This window comes from Cibotium barometz, chromosome 38 (genome assembly GCF_041138505.1).
Source record: "Cibotium barometz isolate CiBa-2024 chromosome 38, ASM4113850v1, whole genome shotgun sequence".
In the NCBI taxonomy this organism is placed as follows: Eukaryota; Viridiplantae; Streptophyta; class Polypodiopsida; order Cyatheales; family Cibotiaceae; genus Cibotium; species Cibotium barometz.
Window position 1 is genome coordinate 1,193,177 of NC_141083.1, and position 19,042 is coordinate 1,212,218.

Sequence of the window (19,042 nt, forward strand, 5' to 3'; positions counted from 1 at the left end):
CATTGTAGTATGATTGTATTGTGTCCTGGTAAACCTCCTGCTAGGTCTGAGGTTGGTAGGTGGTTGCAAGAAGACATATTGCATGATCGAGTGGTGTCCAATGTGTTTTATTTAGGGAAAGGTTTTTTTAACGTATTGTTCATTAAAGAGCAATCTGTTTCTGATGTCGCCGATGTTCATCGGTCATTGATTGGTGCATGTCTTCCCGTTCAATCCTTTATTTGATGTGAGTAGAAGTCTTCAGGAAGCTTGCCATGTTTGGGTGGAAATCTCTGGTCTTCCTCCCTGGCTTAGGCCTGCCTTATGAGATGTAGCTAGAGCGCTGGGTCTTGTGCTATATTTACCTGGAGATGATGTGGATGGTAGGCAGGCCAATACCGTTTGTATAACGTGGAGCACCAAAATTGAGACTTCGAAATCAATTGAAATTGATCTAGGAGAGTTGGGCAAGTTGGAATTAGGTCTTGAGTTTGGCCCTTTCCTGGGAGCCTGTATTAAGTGTGGGGGTTTTGGTCATATTACCAAAAACTATGTTGAGGTGGTGCATGATAAATCTGAAGGGGAGGGAAAGTCAGTGGGAGAGGTAGGGGGTTAGGGGGTGAAAATAGTGTTAGAGAGTCTCAGCCTACTACTATTCAAGTGGAGGAAGGGAAAGGTAAAGAGAAAGCTACTAAAGAGGAGAAGGGGTATTCGGGAGGGGATTGGGTTAAGGTACAAAGGAAACTGTACCTTCAACAAACTAAGGATGAAGCTAGAAAGCAAGTCAAGTGGGGAAGGTTGTCAAAGGGGAGAAATCCCAGGGTATCTTGAGCCCTTTACTATATTCAAATCCATATAGTCCTTTGGGAGAGGATGATAGTGGCACCTCTTCAATTCAAAAGTCTCATAGGCAAGTAGAAGAATCTTGGAAAGGGAGACAGAGAGAGACAAGCTCAAGGGGAAGGAGAGGAAGTGGAGATGGTTCCTGAAATAGCTCTGACATGATTGATCACTAGGACCTCTCGGGCTATACCTGGAATGCTAAAGGAATTAAAGACAAGAAGAAAAATGCTCTATTTTGGGGGGTAGTTAAAGAATGGGGGTTATCTATTTATGCAGTCCAAGAACATAATCTTTTTAGGGCTAGAGTTTTGAGAAAGGATAGGTTTAAGGATTGGATGGTTATGTATGGGGGGTTGAAGTCGGGTTATAGTGGTGTGATGTTTGTTATTAAGAGAGACTTGAATCTGACTATTACAGCCAATCATCCTAATGGTAGATTGTTGGTGGTGGAAATTTTGATCAATGGGGAGAAAGTGTGGTTAGTTAATATATATGGAGCCCATAACTATAAAACTAGGAGTGGTATGTGGGAGTGGATTAGTAATATGAATATTTTGCATAAGTGTAACATTCTCGGTGACTTTAATATGGTGGAGAATCTTGTAGATAGGAGTGGAGGGAGTTCCATTCTGATGGGGCATGAGAAAGGTATAAAAGTCATTGGAAGAGACTCTTAAGGACTTTTTGTGGAGAAATGGTAAAGGCTCTAGGAAGGGTATAGCTTGGTTGGCCTAGGATAAAGTGTCTATGCCAAAGGGTGAAGGGGGATTCGGATTGTGCATTTACCCACTCAAACTTCAGCAAGGGTGGCTCAGTTTCTTCCAAAATGCCTGTCTCAACAAGAAGAAACATGGACTGCTATGGTCAGATAATTGATGGAGGCCTCTTTGGTTTTATCAAAAGGGACTTGGCAGGGTTTGGAATTGAAGGAAAAACTGTTTTCTTATTCTCCTCTAAAAGTGACTGCTTCTTCCTTTTGCAAGAGGCTCAGCAGTAATTGGAAAGATGTGCTGAGGTTGATGGTTTGGGATGGGGGGGTACATGGTTTCAGGGAATTCATTGTTTAGCTTAAATATTTGGTGGTCTCATAAATATAATCCACCACTGGGCTTGTTGGATATTTACTTTGAAAAAAGGAGGCTAAATAATAGGGGTTTAATAAGGTTAGTGGATTGTTGGGATGAAATAGAGGTGGGGTGGAAAGAACTTGATCATCAGGAATATAATTTATCTTCAAGGGAAAAGGATCTTTTGATACAAGTCATGATTGAGATTGAGGGGGGTGGTTCTCTTCTGCCTTTGTGATGAATCCTGCTGGATCAAGGACTGGGCTTGGGTGAATGGGGCCAAATTGATGAAAGGAACAACTAGGGCTTTGTATGCAGAACTAAAGAAAGGGCATTTGAATGTGGACTATTGCAACAAAATTTGGAAGGTGAGCTGGAGCCCTGGCTATTGGAAAAAGAAATGGAAAGAACTGTGGGAGTGTCCTATTCCTGTTAAGTTTCAGGTGTTCTTGTGGAGAGACTGCACGTGGGCTCTTCCTATTGGAGTGAAACTTGTGCAGAAGAATTTCACTAGTGGGTGTTGCCTCAGATGTAGATCTACTTTACAGGATGGAAAACATGCTTTTTGGAACTGCCTAGCCGAGGTGCATGGGGAAAAATAATGAAATGGGTGGAACATGGATTTCCAATGCTATCACTAGCTCTCATGAAGTTTTCTCTCCTTGCCCATTGACTTCGTTTCCACATGCTTTGAGGATGCCAGAAATGGTCATTGCATTTCAAGAAAAACCCTCACACTACATGACTTCACAATAATATAGTACTTCCTCGACTTAGCCCTATTGTATATCTTGTGAGTAATATAGCCCAAAAGAGAAAATGGCTCTATGATTAGTTAAGTACTTGCCAAACTTGGCTTTACTCAATGTCACTTCCACAATTAGACTTTGTTGAACATATGCTAAGATTAGATTAGAGAAAAAGACAACATCACATACTTGAGCACTCTTGTGCTTTTGCAAGAGTCTCACATTTTACATACATAGATAGCAAGGCAAGCACGATAATGTCACATGCTTTGAGACGCAAAAGCGAAGGTCACCATGTTTGGGAAAAGGACCTCCCATTGCATTAGTTCACAACATCTAGTGCTTCCATAGTTGGACATATCCTGCAATTAGAGTAGCCCATTGCATACATAACCACCAAAGCATTGTTGAGCATAATCCTATTTTCCAAAGGCCTATTCTTTTGTAATCTCATCACGAATTTGTTTGCCCTTGTCAACCTCTCAAATGCTGCTATAGACTTTCAAGATGCAAGTGAAGGTCAATGCATTTTGCAAAAGGCCCTCGAAAATCTAAACAATTCAGTACTATCTTAGCTCTGTTGGACATATCTTGCAATTAGTGGGGACTAAGAGACATTAGAGAGGGATCATGCAAAGCACAAGGGCATACTTAATAGAGTAGTGCCAAACACAATACTATTTTGCATCAACCCCTATTTAGCAATATCTTTTGCTCTTTTACTCTACTGCCCCACAGGCTTTCATCATATAAGAAAAATTAACGGCATATGGAAAGAGCCCTTTAAGTTAAAAATAATTTAGATGATGTTGAACAAAACATATCAGCTTTCAAGATGCAAACCTAAATCGCTTTATGTAAAGCAACTCTTTTGCCTGTGCACACACACCACATTTTGCATAAATGGTTCGCTTATCCTATGTTGCCCACAGGCTTTCAAGATGCAAGCCAAGGTCACTGCATTCCATGTGCTACATGTGCCTAAAATAGTTCACTGCTTCCTAGATGGACATATGTTATAATTAGTGTGTTCCAAGAGACATCATTCCAAATAGGATGCTCAAGCATTGCACTTGGTATACGATAAACATTAGAGAACTGCACCTACATACATGTCCATGAAAACATTGCGGAGCACAATATTGTTCCCCATCGGTAGCCCTTGGCTAGACATGTCTCATAACTTTGCTACATTCCTTCTCTCATGCATGTGAAGCACTTTTTTTGCCTTTAAAAAACCTCCACTTTTGCATACATGGAGAGATGGTCCAATGGCTTTCATGAAGTTCTCTCCTTGTCAACTCCTTTGCTTCCACATGCTTCCAAGATGCAAGAATGGTCATTGCATTTTAGGAGAGCCCCTCACACTACATGACTTCACAACAATTTAGTACTTCCTCAACTTGGTTCTATTGTATATGTTGTCATTAGTAGAGGCCAAAAGACAAAATGGCTATAAGATTAGTTGAGTACGTCCAAAACTTGGTTCTACTTAGTGTCTACTTCCTTAATTCGACTTTGTTGGATGCATGCCGAGATTAATTTAGACCAAAAGACAACATCACATACTTGAGCACTCTTTGTGCTTATACAGCAGCCCCATAGTTTACATGCATATGCAGCAAGGCAAGCACAGGCTTTGAGAAGCAAGTGAAGGTCACCATGTTTTGGAAGATGCCCTCCCATTGCATTAGTTCATAACACCTAGTGCTTGCCTTGCATCAAATCTAAATACTAGTAGTAGTAGCTAATAGCATATATACCACCAAAGCAATGCCGAGTAGAGTCCTATTATCCAAAGACCCATCTTTGGCAATCTCATCATGAATTTGTTTGACCTTCATCGCTGCTCGAATGCTATTATAGGCTTTCAAGATGTAAGTGAGGGTCAATGCATTTTGAGAAAGGTCCTTGTCTTGCATCAAATCTAAATGGTTCACTTACTATCTTCGCTTTGTTAGGCATATCTTACAAGTAGTGCGGATTAAGAGACATAAGAGAAGGATCATGCGAAGCACATGGGCATACTTAACAGCGAGCACAATACTATTTTACACCAACCCCTATCTGTCAATCTTTTTTGCTATTTTGCTACTACTACTTCCATAAGCTTTCATGATGTAAGCAAAGTTAAGGGCATATGGAAAGTGGCCCTTAAGTTCAAAACAATTCAAAGGATCCCAAACAAAACATATCAGCTTTCAAGATGCAATTCAAAGTCACTTTATATCAAGTAACTCTTTTGCCTACACAGCACACCACATTTTGCATAAATGGTTAGCTCGCCCCATGCCATAGGCTTTCAAGATGCAAGCCAAGGTCACTACATTCCATGTGCTACACCAGTTTGAAATAGTTCAATGCTTCCTCACCTTGCCCCTATTGGACATATCCTATAATTAGTGCATTCTAAGATATCATTATCCTAAACATGACACTCAAGCATTGCACTTGGCATACATATACATTAGAGCACCACACCTGCATACATATTTGTGAAAACATCACGGAGCACAATATTATTCCCCATCAACCTTGGCTAGTCATGTCTCACAATCCTACTTTTGTGATAGAATTGCACTTGGCATAGTGTACATTAGAGCACAGCACTTACATACATATCCATGAGCATCGCACCTACATACATATCCATGTGAAAGCATTGCAGAGCACAATATCATCCCCCATCAACCCTTGCCTACATGTACACCTTGGTCCTTTTAGGCATATCCTAAAGTTAATGCACTCCAAGAGATATCTGGAGAAGGGAGTTCCCCAGCCTCTTGTCATTATTTTGCAAGTGCATCACACTTGGCATACATAAAAACTGAAAGTTTGAAGTATTTCATTGGCCATGCTAGGCATATACTACAAGTAGTGAAACTCAAGCTATTATAAGAGCATTAAATTTGGCATACATATCCATCTTAACATATCCCAAAAGTCCCTTTTGTATATACATGAGCACATTCTAGGAGAATACATCCCTACTCATACATATCATGTAAAAGAGTTAAGAGCATTCCAACCTTGCTTTTTTTATGAGTACACGCCAAAAGAACAAAACTCTCCTCTTATGCATGTTAAGCTCGAGGTACACTACTAAGAAACCCTATTTATCACATGTGTTCAAGGGATATTTAAAAAACCCCTTATATATAAAATTTTCATAAATAAAACGACCCCCTTTTCTCTATGGACTTACGGGTTTTCTTTTTCAAAATCGATTAAAAAAACGCCTTTTGTAAATGTATTTTGGTAAATTTACCTTAAAATTTTGAATTAAAAACCCCCTTCATTTGAACTCACGTTCTTGCATATATTACCTCTCGAGATGTTAAGCAAATACACATTTGCACATATTTAAACCTCTCTCTCTCCCCCCCCCCCTCTCTCTCTCTCTCTCTCTCTCTCTCTCACACACACACACACACACACACACACAGAGATTAAAATCTCTCTCACAGTAGCACACATAAATTAAATCTTTTCCTCTTTCTCTTTTCACATGCACACATACTTGCAACTCGCATTGAAAACACACACACACACACACACACACACACACACACACACAATCACGCATGTTAAAATGTTTCTCTTTCTCTCTCTCTCTCTCTCTCTCTCTCTTCACACACAATCTTGGATACACACAAAAATTACAATTTTCTCAGAGAACTTGAAAAATAAAGAGGAACGCTCCAACCTTGGTTGATATACAATTTGGTTTCTGATCCGGGCATCTCACAACCTAGTGGCTGAGCTACATATACCTCCTTGAGATAACCGTTCAAAAATGTTGATTTGACATCCATGTGAAAGACTGCAAGGCAAGTATCACCCTGATAGTTGTCATACGAGCTGTGGGAGCAAAGGTTTCATCAAAGTCAAAACCCTCTACCTATACAAATCTCTGTGCAACCAATCTAGCTTTGTATTTTTCAAGTGAGCCATCAGCCTTGTACTTAGCTTTCCAAACCCATTTAGTACCAATTTTCTCCTTTTTACCCCCTGGCTTCTTTTCAGAGTCGCCTTTTGCATCCTTGGATTCATTGGGCATAAACTTAGGTGGCTGTCTTTTTTTTGCTCATTTCCAGCTCTGAATTTTCCCTTGTATGAGCTGAATTCTTGCCTTTTCGATGCTCCCTTACCATGCAGTTCCTTCTTGTTAAGATTCTCTGCAACAATCTAGTTTATTCCATCATTTAACATCTTATCTGCAACACAAATTTACCAAAAAACAGTACTCTTGTTTGACTTGCACAAACTGTTGTATTCTCTGCGATACTATACTGCACCCAAACTGTCACAACTAGTGATCTCAATTTGCATACATACGTATACCCAATGGTAACTTTGAGACCTCTTTGCAGTACACACAGTGTATGCACAACCAATCTCCATTCCTACAGTTCTAAAAATAGAGTTCTATAAAGAATCGAAACTTACTCGGACGCTCTGCGAATTGAGAGAGAGAGAGAGAGAGAGAGAGAGAGAGAGAGAGAGAGAGAGAGAGAGAGAGAGAGAGAGCATTGGTGCACTAGCTGAGGTTATCTTTCACATACACACACGAACTCGACACACAGAGAGAAGGGATATGGCACAAGTTTCTTTGTAAGCTTCTTTCTCTGTCTCTCTTGGATTTTGAGAGAGAGAGAGAGAGAGAGAGAGAGAGAGAGAGAGAGAGAGAGTGGAAGAGAGGGAGAGTTTTTGTGCGCTAAGAGAAAGATTTAATCGGTGTATGTGTGTGTGTGTGTGAGAGAGAGAGAGAGAGAGAGAGAGAGAGAGCATTGGTGCACTGGTTGAGGCTCTCTCTCTCTCTCTCTCTCTCTCACACACACACACAAAAACTTGACACACAGAGAGACTGGCTATGGTGAAAGTTTATCTGTAAGCTTCTGTCTTTGGGCGGGCGGATCAGATGCAGAGCCATCCTCCACCAATTATGAGAAATTTGAATTTTTTTTTTGAGAGACATTCCAAACTTCGAAGCTCCTTAAAACCTCTCCCTAGACATCCTCATAACTACATGTCAGGGTGGATTTCAGTTTTTATTCTTTGAATTTGAACTGATGGGTATCCCTCTCAAAGGGGTGTTATAGTGTGGGTAAAGAAGATGCCTTAAAACTCACCATGTGGTAGTAAGAAAAGCTAACATGCCTTCTCCTTTTATATAAAGTAAGAAGATAAGAAGGTTTAAAGGGCTTTGATGCCCTCTCAAGGATTCAAATTTCAATGTCTCTCCTCCTCCTGAAATTCAGGAAAGGGCCTCGACAAGATATGTAAAAGGGCCCCCCCTGAGGCTCGATACACATTGGAGGGTGCCCGCCTAGAAATTTTTGATGTAGCCAATAAGGTTTCAAAAAAAGGCTTGGTGGGCACTCCCCCCCTTACACATTGCCAAGTTGAATATTGGACTTCAATCCTAGTTAGCTACCACCTATTGCCCAACTTTTTCAAAATTGTGGGCACCCACTTGAGGCAGCCCAAAGATGGGCAACCCATTTCCCAACCAATCAAAATTTCCCCTTTTCAGTAAAAATAAAATAAAATGAAACAACACTTTTTAGATGGGAAGTTCTGAGTGTGTAACATAGGTGTCCATCCTTGGGTGCCCATGCGTATTTTTGCATGCCCATGCTTTAGGCACTCAACTCAGGTGCCCCTCCAGTGTGTAACGGGCCTGAGTCCTGACGGCATTAGATGATTAGAGTGTCCAAATTCCTCCCCTCTAACTAGAAGGTAGCGGTGACTCGCCAGCGACCTGTCATTCTAGTGCTCTGTAAATGCACGAAGATATTTATACTCATACATAATATCGTTTTATGATTTCAAATCCAACTCCCAGATATGCTATGAGCATCTCTCGAATTTTCAATTCTCACCCAAGCTCCATGTCGGTTCGCCATCATTATTCTGCATTGCCCTCGGATCACATGTGTTTTAAGCTCTGTGTAGTGTCATACGAGTCTTTCTTTGTTCTCGAGTTGCTATATTCTGGTCCCTCTTAACGTCATGGCCATGCCCGCATCGTCTCAGCAGCTCGTGTGAGATGATCTGCAGGTCTTCTGCTCGCGCATTAGCTAACCGTGACCGCCTGTTTCCCTAGCTGGTATCTAAGGCGAGCAAGCACGGTGAGCTAATGCCAATCTCTAGTAACTCTTTACCACTCAAAAGCGTCTGCTCCAGCGCCAGTGCACTTTAGGCCGAGCATATGGAGAATATTGGCAAGAAACACCTTCTTCTTGCAGCTCTATTGTTTCTTTTGATAATGCTTTATATGCATCCGATGACAAGTTCATCAGCAACAACTGACTACGAAGATGAGATGATGAGCTCTGAAGAAACAGAGGCGACGTATCAAGTATTAGAGGCAATCAACAGTGACATAGCCTGGAGGTCCCTCTATCCTGGGAACCCCTGCTTGGAAGGTCCTCATGGGCTGGTTTGTGACACGGATGACAACAATGTCCTGCACGTGGTTGAGTTTAGTCTGGGTTGGGTTTCTGAAGCCGACAACAATCCACAGTGCGGAAGGAACGCCACAATTAGCCCTGCAGTTCAGAAGTTTCCTTATCTAAGGAAGCTTTTCTTCTACAACTGCTTCACAGGCAGGGATGTGGTGCTGCCATCTGTGCTGTGGTCACTGGGAGCTTCCCTGGAAGAGCTTGTTTTCCTGCGTAATCCGAAGCTTGTGGGCAGGCTGCCAGAGCTAATCGCTACATTGGTCAATCTAGAGCGCCTCATCCTGACAGGCAATGGAGTTGGGGGTACGATTCCTGCGCAACTGGCGAATCTGTCAGGTCTCGTACAGCTCGTGCTGAGCCACAATGAGTTCACAGGCGTGATTCCTGAAAGCTTGAGCTCACTGAATGAGCTGAGAGTGCTAGATTTGAGCTGGAACAGGGTAGAAGGAAGCATCCCATCCTCTGTTGTGAGGGGAATGCAGCATCTGCAGAAGTTGGATCTGAGCCACAACAGGCTAACTGGAAGCGTTCCTCTAGAGATAGGGAAAGCTGGTGGACTGAAGTTGCTGGACTTAAGCTGGAACAACCTGTCAAGTAGTCTGCCAGACGTAGCTTTGGGCAATTTGGCTCATCTGCGGGTGCTGCAGTTGAGCCACAACTCCTTCAGCAGCGAGCTACCGAGGCTGATGTGGGCAAATCTCAGTCGGCTCGTCGGAGTCGGCCTGTCGGAAGCAGGTTTGAGGGGCACAATCCCCGAGTCTATGGGCAAGCTGAAGAGCGTCAGGTATATGGATCTGAGGGGTAATCACTTGGAGGGCACCATTCCTTTAAGCCTGAGCAAGCTGCCGCGTATTTATCAGATGGACCTGAGCAGCAACCGCCTGGTGGGGCTGCTGCCTTTTCCTAGCGATTTCGTGGTTCGCATGGGGAGGAACCTCCGCGTTGGCAGCAACCAGGGCCTCTGCTGCTCCTCTGAACTCATGGCCACCATGCTCACCATCAACGCCAACTTGCATGCGTGCGACGACGCCGCCCGTTCTCGCTCTGACTCGCATGATAATGCGGTCAAGTTTTCTTCTTCGCATCACTCTCTCGCGTCCCTACTAGCAGCTCAACAATTATCCACGTTCTCTTTGCTGCTGTTGACGCTTGCCTTGACCTCTACGTTGCTTTAAATGTTGCCCAGCACGATGGCTTGTGCTAGTAGTAGTACCTACCGACCTAGTACCGCGGCCTTGTTTTTTTGGCTTCTCTGTTTTGAGTTCCCTTTGAGTCTCTACATAGAAAAGCTTAGCCGCTTTCGTGCTACACTATCATGTCTAAGCTCACTGCCCAAACCTGCAAATGTACACGTATAACATGCATAAAAGGTTGTTCTGGATCTTCGAACCCTATTTCACAACATCTTGGTTAGGATGGGGTGTTAAGAGGCCCCCTTGGTCTCCACCAAGAAGCCCACGAAGGTTACCCATTTCAATGAAAAAATTAATTACAATTAGGAAGAGCCAACTTATGACTCCTTGACTTCGACCACTTTGGAGGTAGATTTAATGTTTTGCTCTAGTGTTTTGTGGATCGTGTCTTGGATGTTTTGAGTTATGCTATATCGGGGCAGTAGCATCGATTTCCATTTGATTTTGCGTGCTGTTGACTATAAGCTATGTGCGGATGATTGTCGACGTGGCTCTATGTTTTGTGGAGCCATGTCATATCTTTGGGTGCATCATTTGTCATTTGCATTGTATGGTTTTTGACTATGTGGCTTGAAATTCAGATGTACCTACGGCATATCGTAGTCTTCACCCACACGATGGTTCTTTTGTGTCAAGATAGTTTGAAATTTTGGCCACGAGTTTTCAAGCTCATTGTGTGGATTTCCATTTGATCTAGGTGGATACATTATTGGCCTCATCTTCTACATCATATCACCTTTCCATTTGACGTAGGGAGAGATCATGCGACATTTGCATTGGCATCATTCAACTCATATTTTTGGCATGTAAGATCATGGGACATTTGCAGTGGCATCATGCAACTCATATTTTTGGCATCTATTTGCTACGACATTGACAGTTAAGACACGATTTTGGCTTTTGTATATAGTCTTTTATATGTGTCTTGTGTGCAATTATCCTTTGATTTTGAAGACGAAATCATTTTAAGAGGAGATGGTATGTAACAAAGGGATTTTAGGATGCACATGGACATGGAGGATGGGCTGAGGTACATGGGGCTTAGGGAAATTTACACGTGGTGTTAGGGTATATGGGCCTTGGGACTATAAAGGCACCAACTCTAGGAATGTTGTATCCTTTTTGGTATCTTCTTGATCATTTGATCGAATAGGTGTCTTGTCTTCTTAGAGTACGTGGTGCTTTCACCCTTGGGTTTTCATGGGAGTTGGTCTATGATCTTTTATGTATAAGTTGACACATGGCTTCTTATAGATATGGCTTAGATCATTTGGTTATGGTGTTTTTATTACAATATGTATATGCATATGTAATATACATGTATGTATATATACACATACATGCATATATGTGTTTATATACACATGTACATACATACATACATACATACATACATACATACATACATACATGTGTGTGTGTGTGTGTGTGTGTGTGTACATATATATATATATTTGCTTCCTCCAAGAGCATGGGTATTCAAATTAGGAGCCGTCTTTGCATATGTCGTTTAACACAAAAAATACCCCGTCTTCTATACCCTTAGCTTGGTGCATATCCAAAAATACGTATAGTTTCTTCTTTCTCTATCAGCATTATCTTTTCTGCGTTGTGCTGTATCCTTCCATATCCTAAGTATGTTGACATAACCTTTAAGGCCATTAATGGAATGTGTAGATCATCTAAATATTTTGAGTGGTAAATGATCACCATGCCTGGAGGTATCATTGAAATATAGTGGTTGAGGGTTGAGTCTTTGCCAACAAAAAATTGTTTATCTTCACCTCGATCGAGGAATCCATCTTCATCTGTTATCTCAAGCTGTAAACAAAGGAAAAAATTCTTTTATAATAAAACAAATCTTAAAAAAAAAGGTTGTGTATTTATTCTTATAAATGCCATTTTGTTCTCATTGTCAACAAGTCACCTATCCTTCCACAAGCTAATTGAACCTTGTAGAGGCATCTCTTCTTTTGAGCATAGAATCCTTGGTTGCTCCCTTTCCATATTAGAGATTCCCATGCTGTCTTAAATAGCTTCAAATTCTTCCTTTGTGGGAAGAGTGTCTGCTTGTTCTTCAAACTTTTTTATGAATATTTCTATAGCCTTGGGTGCATCGATGAAATTGTCACCTGTTGCTTTTGTATCAAGCACTGAGAATTCATTAGTGGCACCTGGATCTAAAAAATCTGATGCAGCTTGACATCCATCTGCAATTAAACCAATACAATAGTCCTTCTTTATATTCAACAGCTTTTGGATATTTGTTGTTAGTACAAAACTCTTATTTTCCTTTAGTGGGAAGGATGGTAGGCATGGGAGAAGGATCTCCTTCTTTGAATCCTCTATAGAAACATCCTTTTCCTCTGGAAGAATTAAACTTGCCTTAGCATCAAAATCTTTGCTCATTATTTCTTCTTGCTCTTTATCCACAACCATTTCTACATCATGAATTTCTTCTTGATTTTGAATGTTTCCTAGAAATGCTGTAAGTTGGACATTGTAAGTCTAAAGACTACTCTTTTCAGCATCTTCACTTCCTTATTTTACATGAAGATAGAAAAGGAAAGCCACATGATGCTGAAGAAGCTTGTATTTCCTACTATGTAATCTGCAATGCTCCATAGTGACCTTCATATGGTCAGGAAGTAGGTCATAATTTTTCTACAATATTTCCTTTTTCTGAAGTTGTCGGTGACAACATGCTAACATGATCAAACTTCACACCTTCAATAAGAATTGCACTATCATCTGTGAATGCAAAGAAAGTGTGCATTTTCTCTTCATAATACTCCTTGAAGTGATCAATTACTGAACTCACTTCAAATCTTACATTGAAAGATTTGCTATAGCAACTAAATAAATTTTGTGCACCTGCAAGCAGTTGCAGGAAGTCAAAAAGTCTCTCTGTTGGTGTTTCCTCTATCACAGGATCACCTTCATTACTTGAACCCATCTCTTGGAAGGGTGTAGCTTAGGAGCACACAATAGAGCTAACCTTTTAGTAGTTAAGGATTGTACAACTAAGAAGAAATTGTGAGGTTTGGCGACAGTTGGAGGAAGGTGGGTTATCTAATAGGAAATTCTTAGGTATCGAGCATAGGCTGTAGGTTAGAAAGACAACGCGATATGGGAAATCCACTTTGGTCGAATTGATGGAATCGCGTTGTCTTTCCACGGTGGGCAATCTTCTATAGGAGGGGAAATCTTCAACTTCTTTTGCTTTGGAAATATCAAGGGACTCGATAGCTCAGGGGGATGAGGGGTAGCTCAGGGTGCTAGGGTAGTTATGGGGCCTGGGGAATCTCAATGGCATAGGTCAAATTAGGGGCAAAGCGCACTTTAGAAAGACAACGCAAAGGTCGCAATATAGTCTTAGGAGATTGACGCTATCGCGCTGTCTTTCTAAGGTGGGCAGATGGGGCAATCTCCTTCTGCTTTGGAAATCTCACAGGGATGGGACAGTTCAGGGGCTCAAGGGGAAAATGGCAAATTAGTGCACTACAAGGGAAGCTCAGTGGCATAGGGCAGCTGAGGGGCCAAGGCAGGGAAGAAAGATGGTTAGCTCGGGTAACTCGGAGGCAGAATTTTTTAAATTAACCAGATATTTATAGGCGCCAGATATTTATAGGCTCGTGAGGCCACGTGGCAATGGTACGAATGCCACCACATGGCCACACAACGCATTCACACGTGCAATGTACAGTCGCATGTGGGAACCCACATTTCGACGTACGATCACACGTGTGGGTGTCGCACGTGTGCATACACATGTGGGTGTCAACGTACGATCACGTGGGAACCCAAATGTCGACGTACAATTGCACGTGTGGGTGTCGCACCTATGCATTAACTCTCGCACGTGTGGATACACGTGTTGCTGTATGGTTATGTTGTCTGTATGCCACGTGGCATAGTCGACGTCTTCTATAAATAGGTTGGGATTATATTATTATTATTTTTTGATCGTATGTGCATATGCGTCAGGTGTCCTTCTTTATCCTAGCTCCTCTTGGTCTTCATCCACACCAGCTCTCCTTCTTTACCCTAGCTCTAGTGGTGTTTAAATTAGCAATAGGAGCCAATTTGAGTGCTATCTAGCTAAGCTTGTCCCAGTGGAATAACAATGTGATATCCACATATACCGAAGTCATCGAAATTCAACATACGCACCATTCTTCCAACACGTCAATGGTATGCTTATTCTAATCAAATTCGCAAGATTCAATTCTCTAATTTACATATTTTGCATCAAAATCAAGCCCTCTAGGTAGTTGACTAAGTGAAGGTTAAGTGTCAAATCTAGCCTACTACTGCACATCAAGGACCGATCAATGAAAAAGGAAATTTAGTTGAATATTGGCATTCCAACAAGCTTCCCATGAAATTCTTCTAAATTATTGTAATAGGGTAACTCAAGCTCTAGGAAATTTGGGTGAAGACCCCATTGTAATCTAGGTAACTCAAGCTCTAAGAAACCCCATAAAATTCTTCTAAATCATTGTAATAGGGTAACTCAACCTCCAATGTGTAATGTTTCAAATCTGGCCAAGTTTGCAAGAGAGGGATAGGATTTACACAACCAACCAATAGCACATATATATGGATGATGCCAACTAGTAGCTCACCAATGCGTGGTAGGAAAGACAGCATGACTAGGACGATCCGGTCATACACGTTATCATATATCACGCCATCTTTCCATTGTTGCGTGTGCCTCCCACTAGCCCACAGCACTCCACACCACTCTCTATCTAGTTAAATTGCCTCTGTAATGCTTGTTCCTCCCACACCAGTCCACACCTGTTTCTGCACATGAAGGACAAGTCAAGGAACTAGGAGCCACATGCTACTACTATGGTGGGAAAGGAGGAAATTTAGCTGAATATTAGCTTCCCAAGAGGCTTCCCCAAAGCAAGACAATCTATGAAATTCTTCTAAGTCATTGTAATAGGGTATGCCTCTTACCTAGTGTTGTAACAAAAACTCTAGTGTGTAATGTTTCAAATATGGCCAACTTTGCAAAGGGGAGGGTAGGATTTGCGCTAGCCAATAGCATATATATGAGTGAAATGCCAGCCAGTAGCTCACAAAGATGACATGAAAGACGACGCGACTATGACAATCTGGTAACATGCATTATCATATATCATGTCGTCTTTCCATTGTTGCTTATGCCTCCGTCCAGCCCACACCACTCTCTATCTAGTCAAATTGTACAATGATTGTTCCTCCCACCAGCCCACACCTATGTCTAGCCAGTTAAATTGCCTATACAATTCTTTTTTGTCCCACCAACCCAGAGTGGTCTCTATAAATTGCATATACATAGGAGTATTCTACTTTGCATGTCTGATGATATAGTATGCATATCTGAATCCAAAATGATGCAATTTCTTAAATGAAGTCATATTTGATTCTGTGTTGTTTGACTGACAAGCCTAAGATGGCTAGAACAAAGAAAATAGCAAGGAGGGTTGGACCAAGTCCAGGGTTGGCAGAGAAAGCAGCAAGTGAAAACACATTGTAAAAGCAAAAGTTGAAAAAGAGAAATAATTAGCATGTGAATGCCCTGAGAGAGATAAGGAAAGCCTAGAAACATGTCGACTTACTCATACCAAGCTTACCTTCATGAGAGTTGTGAGATAGATTTGTGATGAATAGAAGTTTGGGATGAGATGGGTTGGCAATGCAATATGTGCCCTTCAAGAGGCTGCATAAGACTTCATTATAGACTTTTTATTGATAGTTACATTTGTTCTACCCATGCGCATAGGGTCACTCTTATGGACAAAGACATGCACATCTGTAGGCTAATAAGATACAGATTTGAGAAGTTATTACATCCTATACCATTGAGTGACCCCAGGGCGTTCAATATCTTGAATGTCTTACCAGCTAGAAAACCTAAGGATGCAGGTATTAAGATTGAGGATGTTATGCTTGATAGGGATACTAGGATTGTAGGATCAATTAAAGACTCATAAGGGAAAAGAATAGATGGCTTGTGAGGAAGAAAGGAGGGTTGATGAAGAAAGAATAATGGGAGATGAGCTGATAGACCTTGAAGAGAAGAATCTATAAGATTTAAAGAATTTACTTGGACAACTTGTTGTTCACGTGAAAGATTTTGCTTATGGTGCAAAGTATCTTGATATAGCACCTTCAGATATGTATATGCTGTCAGAGAGAAATCAAGAAATAAATGATGTTGGGAACTTGATATCTCTCAAGTTTGTAAGCTATATTTTTAAAAAATTTATCTATTGATTTGTTTTTTTAAGATAACTACCTTATTTATCCTCTTATTTGTTTTTTGTAGGCTTGTTTTGTCCACCCTACCCACACAAGTCTATTTTGCTATTTTTTTGGCTAGACCCCATAGTCACTGTTTATGTGAGAGAAACAAGCACCAATTTTGCAAGGCTGGAAGAATGGTTGAGGAGATGCGACATTGAAAAGGTGCAATATGTAATTGTACCTTATAGTAGTGAAATGTAAGTATTTTATTTTAAATATGTTTTACTTTATTTTAAATATTTTTTACTTTGTTTTATGTCCTTTTATAGATCTCTATCAATTGTTTTTTCTTTTCTCTATTTTTTAGGAGCCATTGGAGTGTAATTATAATTGATATCAAGAAAAGAAAGACATGTTTCTTGAATTCCATGCTTGGTATGCATGGAGAAGCCAAATTGTAAGTTTTTAATTTTAATAAAGATTGTGTTTAAGATTCGATTTGTATTAGATTGAATAATTTATGTGGTTTGTTATTTTTGAGGACATCTAGACGCATAATAAGCACATTAGAAACACTCCATCCTCCACTCCTCGACAATAAAACTCCACATCAGTTTTTCATTTTACCTCTGTAAGTTATAATAACATAAATGATAACTTTTAAGTTTGTAATAAAGCTTTAGTCAAAAGTCTAAACGAGGACTATCATTGGCTATAGGTTCCATTACAAACTGATGGAAGCTCATGTGGATAGAGAGTGGTCACAAACACATGGAGATATATGCAATCAAAATTTCCAGTAGACATATCAAAAAGAGTAGCTGTGAATATTTTTGATAGACATATCAAAAAGAGTTGTAAAAAATTTAAATATTTTCCTTAAACTTCTATATCCTAATATATACTAAGATTTTGGTTATGATTTTTTATAGTTCACAACTTCATGTTATACAGACACATACATTTGGTGGGTGAGAGCAAAAGCAATCAGATTGATGCTCAGCAATCATATGAATCTTCTCGTAGATCTAGATTCACCACCACCACCACCACCACCACCATCAATCCCACACCTATGATGGTGGCAAAGAAGGCATTGAAAAATAAAGGACCTATGATGTCTCCGTTGAAATTCAGGAAGAAGAAAATGGTAGATGGCAGAGAAGGGAAAGGCTTCTCAAAAATAGAAACAATCTAAGGAAAAAGAGGCCAAGTCAAAGAAAACATCCAAGAAATCGGAGTCCAAGTTGACCAAGGAAGGTGAAGAGGCCAAGGCTTCTATGGACACTGTCCCTCCAAAGTAGATAGTTTTATGTTCTTATACATTGTAACCAACCAATTTGTATAGATACCATTGTAATAAATATATATATGAAATTAATATTGAGTTTAGTTTCTCATTTTACATTGGTTATCTTATATTAATAATGTTGAATAACTATTTTACAAAATGAATCGACAAGACAAGATATATGGGTGCAAAATTATATTGTATTAAGAAAACTTTAGGATTACAGAGGGCAAACATTTCATGCAACTAAAAGTATTTTCGGACCTTCTTCCCACCATAATACCATCTACCTTAAATTTGTAGTCTAATGGTATGACATCTAATAGATTTTTTAAGGACATACACACATCCCTTAATGTCCATTTTGTATTTACAGGGACGACTCTATTGTCATCATCACTCAAGTTGATTGTTAGGTCATATTGCACAAATTTTTCCTCTGAATCCAATGGCATCCATCTACTCTTTTCCATCGTTTGTACTCTAAGCTAATGTACAAGGTTTGCTGAGAGATGTTGTATGCCATCACCAGAGATCCAATGAAAGCATTACATTTTATAAGATCACCCCTATGGATGACATCATTCACTTTTCATTCTGCTCCAACTGCATTATCCAAGTTAGACTCAGATATATGTGTAGATAGTCACATTTCTTTTGTCCTCTTCATGTTTGCTTCTCGAAAACATGCCACAAATACATGAAGAGGTATAAACCATGATAGCCTAATCCTCTTCATGTTTGCTTCTCAAAAACATGCCACAAATACATGAAGAGGTATAAACCATGAAAGCCTAATCCTCTTAGAAATCCTTCCTTCTTTCATAGACTTCTGAATATCCAAGATAATCTTGGATTTAAATGCTAATAGAGTACCTTTGTCTGGAAAGTTTCAATCTAATGAATTTAGGCTTGGTATAGCCAAACTCTCCCCAGTCTTCCATAAGCTTCTAGTCTTGTAGGTACAATATACTTGGTGTTGTATAAAAATATCTATCTATTAATGAAAAACGTAGATGGTTGATTGAAAAATAATACTTTCCCATAGATCAGCATACATAGCTTTGAAAGTCCAGTGAATGACTCCACAGGCTGCCACTCAGTGCTTGTTGATGGATAAACATATACAACACATGTGAATAAACTATATAATCATAAAGAACATAAATAAAATTATAAAAAATATCTCACAATGAGCTTGCAATGCAGATGT

At 40.3% G+C, this 19,042-nt stretch overlaps 1 protein-coding gene across 1 annotated transcript; it reads left to right on the plus strand.

Moving 5' to 3' along the window:
* The first annotated feature begins 8,852 nt into the window (after positions 1 to 8,852).
* Positions 8,853 to 10,280, plus strand: LOC147616221 (uncharacterized). Its single transcript, XM_086777019.1, has one exon. The coding sequence runs from the start codon at positions 8,853 to 8,855 to the stop codon at positions 10,278 to 10,280; it is 1,428 nt and encodes a 475-aa protein (XP_086633145.1).
* The last annotated feature ends 8,762 nt before the right edge of the window (positions 10,281 to 19,042 follow it).